This window comes from Gambusia affinis, linkage group LG15, assembly GCF_019740435.1.
Source record: "Gambusia affinis linkage group LG15, SWU_Gaff_1.0, whole genome shotgun sequence".
In the NCBI taxonomy this organism is placed as follows: Eukaryota; Metazoa; Chordata; class Actinopteri; order Cyprinodontiformes; family Poeciliidae; genus Gambusia; species Gambusia affinis.
This window is the reverse complement of record NC_057882.1, coordinates 6,466,371-6,477,922: the sequence shown is the minus strand read 5'-3', so window position 1 is coordinate 6,477,922 and position 11,552 is coordinate 6,466,371. Positions and strand designations below refer to the sequence as shown.

Below are 11,552 nucleotides of genomic sequence, written 5' to 3'. Positions count from 1 at the left end.
AAAAGGCAAACCTTCTTTTACTAACCAAGTTTAGTGAAATAATGTGCTACAATGGGGTTTTTTTAAGTAAAAAGTTGCTGCATACTTACAACCCTACTTACTATGAAATTAAAATTAAATACAACTATTTAAAAAAAATTATAAATTTTCTCACAGAAAATCTCGTGCTAAAAAATGATAAAAGTGTCCACTAGAGGGATAAATTAATACCATTCTTGAATTGCAGTTGGGGGCCATATTAAATTGTGGTACCATTTGGACACCCGGCTCCACGTGTTTGGTCTTTGGTTGCAGAGGTTGGTGCTGTTTAGTTCTTCAGGGTTTCACCGCCAACCAGACTCTTCTTCTCTCTGATTGGTTCCTCCAGCAGCAAAGCCCTCTGGGCCGTGCGGTCCAGGTGTTTGGTTGACCTTTGCAGCAGCTGTCCGTCACGGCGAGGTGTTGCGGTAACTTGGGTGGTTCTTGGCAGCGAGGCGGCCGTTTCCACTCCTGCTGCTGCCGGTTTTTATTTCGGGCCGCAGCGCCTCAATCTGAGGATCAAACAGTTTAGCAGAATCAGATTAAGGCGCCGCCAGCGGCAGCTAGCCAGCTAACGCTTCAGCATCTAATCCTGTTTTTCCAGGAAGGAGTCCCCGCAGATTACAGCTCCTCGGCCAGCCGAGGGAAATCCTCACTGAGCATGCTCAGTAGAGGACACTTTATTTTTTTATTATTAAACCCAGAGATTCATGTAACATTTATCATTTATCTGCTCAAATAAACTAATACATGTAAAAATTTTATTGAGACAAACAAAATAGTTGGACTATTCTAGGAAGGAGTTTTGTAAATCATTTAAGATTAAAAACAAAGTCAGTCAGGGAGACAGTTTATTGATTTTAGTTTATGTAAGAGTGACTAATGGTGGTATAAGGGGTGAAAAAAATCAGAACAATAATTTATAAACGTGTTTTTACAGAACATTTTTTTTAAACTACTTTAAGATTTAATTTATCACCCTAAAAGCTATTTAGCAAGGGGTCACACAAAATCATAATGTCAAAAATAACACCAAGTTGGTTTAGAATATCTTAGTTCAGAGTTGGTTGGTTTGTTTTAGCTTATTAGGTATTATTATAAGGGTAACCCATCCAACCACAGCGTGATGTTTTATCAGCTTTTTTATCAGTTAAAATGAAACAAAAAAAATCAGTTTATATTTGTAAAAAGTTGTTTTTTATTAATTACCTCAGAATAAGGCATTATGTGTTTTTTCTCACAGCTCTGAACATTGGTAAAACTTAGATTTTGATTCTGTACACTCTAGAAATTAACATCAAAATTTCAAAGACACCAAACAGCAATAAACCATTACAAAACCCCCCACAAAATTCACACATTGTTCTTAAAAAAATTAGGAAATGCGGCGCCGCAGTGTGGAAAAGCTTGTATTAGTAAAAAACTGCTTTTGGAGCTTCACTAAAGCTTCAGAAAGAGTTTCCTATCTGAGTTTCAAACGGTAGCTCAAGAGTTTTCAGACATTTCTCTACCCAGCATCGGCGGCCATTTTCCCTAAAGTGTTTCTGTTGCAGGGTTTCCCGCTCTGCATTCCAGGGGCTCGACAGGTACCTCGCTCCGACGCGGCCAAACTTCTGATTCCTCATCGGGAAGAATTCTGTCGAAAAAACGCGAAAATAGGTCAGAGAAAACTCTGGTTTCACTCCCGGGTTCTGGCTCAGAACCGGCCCAGTTTGGCTCGGTGTGGGTCATATGGACCTTTGATGCCTGAACGCTTCAGTGAGTCTTTTAGCCACATCTTTTTCTGACTCAAACAACCTGTTAGCATGGCGATAGCAGCCAATGGCAGGAAGTGATTACTAATTAAAGATAACTTAAAAAAATTATTTACTATAAAATACTTCAGCTATATTCATACTGTAGGTGCTTGCGTCCTTATTTCAAAATAAAAGCATCATAATAACAAGATAAAGATCAAATTCCAGGCGGTTCTGACAAAGGAGTTTGATCTATTAGTGTAGATGAAACTATAAGTATTTATATGTAGTTCTGCTGAATCAGAACCAAAGTAGAACCGGACCAAGAGAGGAAGCAGAACGATCAGAAATCAAACCTCCATTTCCATTTCTTCCTCTTTCCTTCTTCCATCAGTCAATTCTTTTTGTTCTTCCTCTTTTTCCTCCTTTCCCTCATCCTTTTTCTCCTCTTCTTCGTTTTTCTCCTCTTTACTTTCCTCCTCTTTTTTCTTCTCATTTTTCTCCTCCTCTTTATTTTTCTCCTCTTTTTTCTCCTCTTTTTTCTCCTCCTCTTCTTTATTTTTCTCCTCTTCCTCCATTTTCTCCTCCTCCTCTACCCTCAGCTGTGATGAAGACGTCCCGTCCTCTTCCTCTGTCTCCCTCACACTGTTTCTCTTCGTCTCTTCTTCTTCATGGGTTTCCTTAATCTCTGGCGGTGATGCGGTCTCTTTTTTGAACACCTCCTTCTCCTCTTTCTCTCCTCCAAGTGCTCCCTGCCCTTTCTCCGTGGCGTCCCCCGGACTACCACCAGTCTGGGTCTCCAGGTGTGTCTCCGCCCCTTCCTGTCCCAGTCCTGCGTCGTCCCCGCTGCTGGACTTCCTGTGACAGCGGGACGGAGGACGCCGCTTGATGGAGCCCCGTGGTCTGGCCTGGAGACGGACCAATCACAGGAGAGGTCAGCAGTGACGTCATTAGTGACGTAAAAGAGGTAATGAGTAGTTTCTTGCTCACCTTGTTGATGCTAGGCAGGATGCTTCCCTCTGCGGCCGAGGGCGGAGCCTCAAAGGAGGTGGGGCTTTCTGTGGGGGCGGGGCTGGTGGGGGTTACCATGGAAACCGGGGGGCCGGAGCCCGGGGAGGGCGGGGTGAAGCCAGCAGGAAGCGTCCTCAGTCCGGGGCTCTTCAACGGCGCGGCGGTGGGCGAGCCCAGCGTCAGGTTGGCCTGAGCACACAGAAAGTGATGTCACTGTGACGTCACTGTGATGTCATAGTGACGTCAGAGCGCCTGGACTCACCTGGAGCTTCTCAATCAGAGCTGAGTTCCTCTTGGCTTTGGGTGGAGACGAGACGCCTGATGGGGGCTGAAACAGACAGAACCGTTACCCCGAAATCAAACCAATTCAAATAAAACATCAATTTTTTGTTTCCTGGTTCATCTGCAGTTCAGATACAAACTTTAATTAAAAAACATCTTTTAACATGTTGAAAATGTCACCATGACAGTTTGGTGCTATCTCCTCTGCATTCTCCCAGTGCTAGCTAGCATACTAAGGCTAGTTAGCAAAGCTACTTATGATGTCAGATAAACGGTCTGCTGTTTCTCCACCATTAGAACATTTAGCGGTCTGTACATGAGGTTGATCGACAGCACTAGGAAACATAATATTCTTTATAAAAGTTGAATATTAATGACTTAGTTTTTTCAGAACAGAAAATTTTCATAAAATTTTTGTTTTGAGTGATTTTGCTGCTTTAGTTTTCTGTATTTCATGTTTTTACGTATTTATTCTACTTTTTGCTCATATTTATAGGTAATCTTTTAGTCTTTTATTGTCTTTCTGCTGCAGTCAGGGTTGGGGGCGGGGCTCATGGTTGTTGCCACCCTGCTGGGTTTTTTTTTCTTATAATTTATAATTATTTAAATTATTTTTTTCTTATAATTCTAAAAGTTTCAGAATTTAATCTTCTCAGGATAATTCAGTCTTTGAAAGTTTTTAATTCCTAATCTTTTAAAATGTGGATAAAGCTGCGTTAATCTCTGGCTGCGATTGGCTGACGGCGTCTCACCTGGTTCTGCTCTGCGTTCGGGTTCGGCAGCTGAAGGGTCCGAGGCGGCCGCCGCCTCACAGGTTTGTCCTGGTGAACAGCAACATGACATTTAAACATTTATATTCTCCATATTTCCTGTTTATGTGCAGGTAAAGCTCACCTGATTCCCCGAGGTGGCGCTCGGGTCGGGAGCCTGACCTTTGAACCTTCCTGCCAGTTCAGCCACAGAGCGGCGGGGCGGAGCCTCATTCTGCAGGTAAAACACAACTTCCTGTTTATCCATCCATCAGTCCATCCATCCATCCATCCGTCCGTCCATCCATCCATCCATTGCACTTTGAGATTTCCATTTAAAATTAGTTATAAATAAAAATGTATTTTTCCATCCATGTCCTCCAAACAGCATTGACCTCTGACCTCCTCACACACCTAGATAATCCTACACAATATCTAAAGAAACATCAATTTTTACAATATTTTTTATTGTAAAAAATATTACAATATAAATATTACATTCGATAATATTCAATAATCATTCAATGCATTTTGCATAAATGCTGCATCATACCGTCTGACTTTAGCTAGCCATGAGTTCTGTGATGGAAGTTTTATTACCAAATAAATGTTTTCATCTCAATTCTCTCTTGGTTCTAAGAAAATAAGTAATATTTCATATGAATCACTCAGATTTGATTTTATTCCCACAGTTCTGGTGGTTTTTTTCAGCAGTGTCGGTTCCTTTGGTCTTTTTCTGGTCAGAATCTTTTCCGTTTCTTGCTAGCTTCGTTAGCCTGAGGAGCAACTTGGTGAATTTGACTGGCAGTCAACCAGAAATCACATTTAAATCATTTATTTAAACTTATATTTTATATAAAAATGATTAAAAACATTAAACTAAAGATATAATGAAAAATTTAAGATTAAAAAGTTTTACCCCTTCAGCAATATATTGATAGCTCTAAAGAGGATTTGATTTGATTCTTGGTGTGATAAGATGTAAGTCCTGGGGAAAGGGGAGGTGGGTGGAGCTTGAGAAAGTCCCCGTTTATTTATGTCACTTTTATTTTGTTTTGATTTATTTATGTTTTATGTTCACATCAAAAAGAGGAAAAATTTGTATCGATGCTTCAATTTTCATGTCTGATTCCTCAATAAAACAGTTTGACAACAAAAAGTTTTAAAAAGTTTTTGAATCTTTCTTTCTCATCTTCTCTCCAGCTTTTTCAGGCCCCACGACGCCCCCTGGTGGCCTCCACACTTCTCTGAGCCAGTGTAGAAAACTAATGTGCTGCGTAGTTTTCATAGTTAATTATTTTTGCTCTTCATGTTTTATCCCAGGGTTCATTGCAATCTCAAACTGCAGCGCGTTTAAATCAAAATGTCATTTTAATTCAATAAGTGGAAAAACATCCAGACTGCAGAGCGAGAAAAACTTCATCTGAAGACCTTTCTGAATCATTCTGGAGGAAAACAGCAAAAGTCTAGAGGAAAAGGTTCTGACTCTGGTTCTGACTCTGGTTTTGACTCCGGTTCTGACTCCTGTTCTGTCTCTGGTCCTGTTTCCGGTTCTGTGTCCATCTGGACATGACCCCACAGTGGGCGGGTGTTGCTGTCTGGCCCAGCTGTTGCCGTGGCGACGGTCTGTGTCGGGTACGGCTGAAGGCTCCACATAGCTGACATTCAGCAGATAATGAACTCGGCTTCACTCGTTGTTTCCTCAGAGGCAGGAAAGTGACGAAAGAGAGCGGCCGTTAGCCCACTTCCTGCTGCTGCTGGTTGTGTGAAGGAGGTTCTGGGTGTCAGGGTCGGTGCTGGAGAGGAACAGAGCGGTCCAGCCCGGTTCTGGACTTCTACTGCTCTATCATCTTATCTACAGCCGTTCATCAATAAACTGGAGGATTTTACTGTCTGAGCAACACAAATGCACACTGCATCTGATTCAGAGACCCAAAATACAACAAATAACCAAATAACCAATAAATAAATAAAAACCATAAAACACAAATAATTTATTAAAAGGTAAATAACCATAAAACCACTATAAAGCCAGAAAACATCAAAGCTAAAATCAATAAACCCAGTTAATGTATATTTAAGACCAATAAGTGAGACAGAAAAATAAAGAAAATATTTAAACCGAGAAATACATTTATAAATCTTAAAACCAATAGCCTACCTTAGCTTAGCTTGCTTTAGCTTATATCACATTAGCTTTTTCTAGATTAGCCTATTTTACCATATTTAGCTTGTTGTAGCTAAGAGTTATGTTAGCTGTTAGCTTTCCAAGCTGCATTTCCTTTTGAGTATTTTAGATAAGCGCTACAAATAAGTACTCTGGAAATATGTGTGTTTTCTGTAATCAACCAGTGATAAACTGCAGATTCTTCGTCAAGTTTCGAGCTTCTTTATGTCTTATTCTTTATCCCTCCGACTCGTTGCTGAGCTCTGTAATCTTTTTCAACTCTCTGCAGACATCATGAGTGTTTTTATCTATAGATTTCAGATGAGGCCATCTTTAATCAGTAATCTAATAACTACCATGAGCAAACCGCTAACTGGTTGCCACTAAACTCTCAGGGATTTTACAATAAAACCTTACATCCATTACAGACTGAGGATCATAAAAATGATCTTTGACATACTTACCATGTCATTAGTAATATGTATTGTGAAAATGAATTTGTTTTAAATGGTTCTGATTTGTGTGGCTGATGTCTTGATTAGGTCTCTGCTTGTAGAAGAGATTTTTTTAAAATTTTTTTATCTCAGTTGGACGTCTTGGTTAATTAAGCATTTAATACATGTTTCTGTTCAACTTTAGCAGTCTGAAAAACACAATTCAAAGCAACAGCTACAATCGTGTTGGTCCTATTTACTTATTTAATTAAGCTAAACGTACCGTAGCATTTTAAACCTAGCTGCGTTTAGCTTAGCTTATCTGGTTTTAGCTAAGCTAAGGTTTTATTAGCTTACCTTAATTTAGCATACACCTTAGCTTAGTCTAGCTCAGCTTAATTTAGCTCATTTTAGCTAAACATAGCCCACCTTAGCCTGTTTGAACTTAAATCAGCTCTCTCTAGATTAGCCTGTTTTAGCATAGTTTAGCTCGTTGGAGCTGAGTTTGGTCCCCCCTGATATTAGGTTATCTTAACATACCTAAGCTTAACATACTGTAAGGCCACAAACTTAATTTAGCTTTATTTTGTATTGTCCTGTGCTAAATTAGCTTATCTACTAAGATAAGATAGCTAAATGTTAAGGCATATCTTATCTTAGCCTGCTAAATAACTGGCATTGTGTATATTAATTTAGCTTGCTTTATCTCACTTTAGTTTTATCCTGAATTAGTTCATCTTATCTTAGTATAACCTGCTTGAATGTGCATTAGAATATCTTAGTTTAGCTTGTTTTTGGCTTGCTTCTGCTCTTTATGCTCTATTTAAACCAATAATACCTTGGCTTATCTTAGCTTGTTTTAGCTTTCCCATCTTTTGTAAAGGAAAATCTACCTTCAGTTGATTTAAGTTGTGTCAGTTATATTGAAGTTAGCTTAGCTTTTTATAAAACCAGTGAATCTGACACACATGCTCATCTGATCCCTTTTTATATCTGTTTTTCTCTTTATGAAGACTTTGTTGTTGTGTTCAGTTAGCCAGCTGCTAGCTCATATTCCCAGTGCTTTGTTAGAGCAAATTGTAATTCGGTATAATTCACTGTTTCTTATCGACTGTTGGATCTTGTGTATGTTTTGCATGGATAATCTTCTGACTCTAAGCATCTCTATATACCGTAGATCTAGGTTTTTAGTTGGTGTTGATTGGTCTAGACATGAAAGGCTGATAAACTATTGTTAACATGTAGCTGACACCTTAACGATGAACCAGTTTTAAACCAGAGCTTTAGCCTCTTTCCCACCACCCTGTCTGAAGGAACTGGTTTGTTTCCATTCCTTCGGTTGGATCAATGGAAACTTCCAAAGAGACTTTTGACAAACAGAAAAACAGATTTCATCTCCAACAGGTGATTCCCAAACAGCTTTCAGTAGAAATCGTGAATCATCATGTCTCAGGTCCTGTTTCAGGACCTGACAGGTGGATTTTTTCCTCTGGTTCTGAAAAACCTCAGATATTTTAAAAAAGAGAAACTTCAGTCTGGAGCCAAACTGGTGAACTGAACAGAGCAGCAGAGAGTCAGGAGTTTAACAGTAGAGAGCATCTAAGAAAATTATGAAAAAGGCAGCTTAAAAACATCTGATCAGAGGCCTTTTTGTTGTTCCTCATTTAGTTTTCGGATCTCCTTTCTTCTCTCTGTGTCTCAATATTCCCACTAACTTGTCCAGAGCATCAGCATCGAACTTTAATAAAACAATAACCTGATGATCAGCCAACCTCAGAGGAACAACATGAGCCATTATCCTTTTTCACGAACAAACATCGACAGGGGGAAAAATGCACTACAGTCAGTTTAGGGTCTGAACTTTAACTAGGCCATTGCAGCCCCTCCATTCTGTTCTGCCTGAGTCGTTCTGCTGCTGTGTTTGAGATCCTGATGCTGTTCATGACCCAGACGGACTCACAGTGACTCCATGAAGGCATCTTGGTCCAGTCCAGGTTCCTTCTTACGAAGTGGGAACAGAAAAAGTGGGTGTGGTTTATCAGATTTAACTCTCGTGTTTATGAAACGTTGACCTGCATTAGCGTATTGTCTGCTGTTGTTTGAGTGCCGTGTGGTTTAATTTTACATTGGAAGGTTGGAATTCAACCTTTTCACATCTCTGACTTCTGTTCTCTCTAGAGGATGCTGCTAACAAAACAGAAAGTCACCACTGAGCAGGTGCATCAGCTAACATCTGGGCCCAGTTCACATCTGAAACAGATGGTGGTGGAGGAAAAGAGAAGAGCTGATAAAAGTCTATGTTTGGTCTGAAAGGTTCCTGTTTCTGCTTGACATGTTGCAGGTTTGTGTTTGTCAACCAGATGGTTGATCAATGCAGAGCAACAGAGGACCGAGGATGAAGCCCTGAGGTACTCCAGAACTGAGGAGCTAAAACTGCAGAGGAAAGCTACCAGACGCACGTTCGACCTGTTTTAAAGACGCAACAAGCATATTTAGAAAATTATGAGAAGTTTTGTGATATTTCCGCCCAGATTTCCATCTGTGCTGCCTGACTGAAGGTGATAAAAGTGTCAAATAATCTGACGACACCTTAGAATCCACAGCTGTAATGTCGACGAAACCTGATGCACACTTAGGTTTCCTGTTAGCGCCAGCTCGCTCTTCACCACCCAGTCTACCCTGCAGGTCCTGAAAACGAACGAGTCACTTTAAGGACTCTGTTCGTCTGATTCATGAGACGCTGCTGGGATTTCTGGGCCATTTCCACAAACGCCCATCAGAACACAGCAAAGCCAGCAGCAACAGCAGCAGGAACAGAAAGTTTGAGAGCTTTACCTCCATCCTGCTGGTCGTCTCTCTGCCGCCTCAATATGTCGAGTATGTGTGAACGAAGTTGGGAGGGGCTGGGGTTAAATATAGAGTTGGAGTTACGTCTGGAGAGAGACCTCCACTCTCTACTGGCAGAGAGAGAGAGAGAGAGGCGGATCATGTTCTGTCACATGGTGGCCATGTTTGTGTTGATAAACTCATTGATATCTGCTGCCGGACCGAGCTGATCTCAGCTCAGAACCAGAACAGCTGACCAAAACAATGATCCTTTTCATGAAGCTTCTCACTTTTAGACAGTTTCTGTTCCAGAGAAACCAGAAAGGATTCCAAAAGGCGAAAAGATGTCAAAAGCACGGTAGAGGAGGAGTGGTGCAGCGGATTACATTTGAATGAATACATTCACATGATGTGATAAAGCTCTGTATTTGTGTTTGTGTGTACAGGAAAACAGTTTTAGGAGCCAGTCTGTGATTTTAAAAAATGTACCAATATTCACACAGACTGGATTTGACACAAATCAATTTTGTCTTGCTTTTTATTAACTTTATATTCTAATTCAGTCCTGGCGCCATGTTTAATTCCCAACAATCCTTTGTGCTCGATGTTATTCTTCAAAACAATGTGGTGGAGAGATTTGTTTATGAAGCTGCAGCTGCGTGTGAACAGGCCTTCAGGTTACTGGTGGTGTCCCACAGGGAGCAGTTTTAGGCCCAGAAGCCTCTTATCGATATAAAAACTTTAAAAATGGTAAAATGCGTTTTTTAAAATCAGTTTTAAGCAGATGAAACAAACGCATTTCGTTTTTGTTCAAACTTGCATGTCTGACCAGGTTTGGAGGAAATTATTCTGAATCTTTGAGGCCAGATATGGTCATCTGGTGCTAACATTCAGATGTTCATATCTGTTTCATTTTAGCGTCTGTGCGTTTAACATCTGCGGCTTGTTCTTGGTTTGGTTGTGGCCAGTCACAAACTGGAGACGACTAAAATAGAAACTGGTTGTTCAAGTTAAAAAGTTAACAACTCTGAGGAAAACTAAAGTTATGAAAACTGAAACTGGCCATCTGGGTTAGTTCATAATTAAATGCAAATGATCAGGAAGTGATGTCATCAGTGTTGTCTCCACCTGCTCCTGTTTGCATGTCTGACTTTTGTTTTACACCAAATTGATCAGCAGTTGTGTTTCAGTCGGCCGATCTCCTCTGACCTTTAACCTCCAGAGGCTCACTGGATGTTTTATGTTTCAGACGGTTTTGAGTTCTGAACCACCTGGGCCTGTCTGGTACCAACAACCATCTCTCTGCTGTGCTGCTCTGTGCAACCTGATAAAGAGGAAGCTGCTGCTCTGCAGGAGGAAGTTACTCCCTCTTCAGCTCTCGGTTCTCTCTTTTACTGTCATCGTGGCCGTCTGGACCCAGCTGGAGGTTCTGTTGGGTCTCAGAGTGGAACCCTGAGGAAGGACTATGGTTCTGCTCGCTCCACACATGAACTGCCTAGACCAATCAGACGTGGTCTAGGCAGTCTGATTGGTTTTGCGGCGCTGCTGGAAGACAGGAAGTGGTTGGAGGGGCTGGGTTAGCAGACAGGAAGAGACGACGACGATGATGATGATGATGATAGAGGAAACCTTATAAGGTGAAAACTAGTCGCTCCCAGAAACAGGATGGAGATGTTGCTCAACAGCAGCAGCTGACTGACAGAAACCGTCCAGAACATCTGCAGAAACAGGCTGCAGATGAATCACCATGGTTACATGTAGAAACAGACTGGAGGTTGGATGAGTCGGTTTCTTCCACCTGAAGTTATTTAGACTGAGAAATGGATGGATGAAGCAATGGAGGAGTAATTTCTGCTCACTATAAACGTCATACTGTACTGAATATGTACCGTCAGTCACTGACTCAATACTGGATGGATAAATGACTTGAAGAATCCATGTTCCCACCTCTGGCTCCAGAACCTGCTGACTTAACTCCCAGTCCAGATACTGGTCTCTACTGGTTTCTGCAGTGCGCAGTGTGTGGCTCAGTGCTGCCACCTGCTGGCAGCGGAAGCTCAGCCCTGAGGAGGTGGAGATCTTCATCACCTGCTCCCACCATAGTGTGTTCAGTCTGTTTAAACTGGGATTAATGGCTCAGAGACGCATTTAGTGAATAAAAATTTAATCTGTATCCATCATCTGGAGCAGCTGCATGTTTTCCAACTGAAACCAGAAAAAGTGCAAGAAACTGAAGAAATATGTACAGAAATAAAAAAAGACAAGTTGGGAATTTGAACAATCTGCAGGGAATAAATAATTTCATTCTTTAAGATAGGTTTCTACAAAG

At 41.0% G+C, this 11,552-nt stretch overlaps 1 protein-coding gene and 1 long non-coding RNA gene across 2 annotated transcripts; one reads left to right on the top strand and one right to left on the bottom strand.

Annotated features, from left to right (window-relative positions):
• Window positions 1-1,192: 1,192 nt before the first annotated feature.
• Window positions 1,193-9,335, bottom strand: dub (duboraya). Its single transcript, XM_044141741.1, has 7 exons — window positions 9,233-9,335; window positions 3,942-4,031; window positions 3,800-3,868; window positions 3,028-3,093; window positions 2,745-2,954; window positions 2,111-2,662; window positions 1,193-1,654 (listed from the first exon to the last, which is right to left on the bottom strand). The coding sequence occupies exons 1-7, from the start codon at window positions 9,236-9,238 to the stop codon at window positions 1,640-1,642; spliced, it is 1,008 nt and encodes a 335-aa protein (XP_043997676.1). The 5' UTR covers window positions 9,239-9,335; the 3' UTR covers window positions 1,193-1,639.
• On the top strand, window positions 1,582-10,327 carry LOC122845447. Its single transcript, XR_006373046.1, has 3 exons — window positions 1,582-2,721; window positions 3,931-4,037; window positions 8,739-10,327. It is a non-coding gene; the product is annotated as an uncharacterized LOC122845447 (long non-coding RNA).
• The last annotated feature ends 1,225 nt before the right edge of the window (window positions 10,328-11,552 follow it).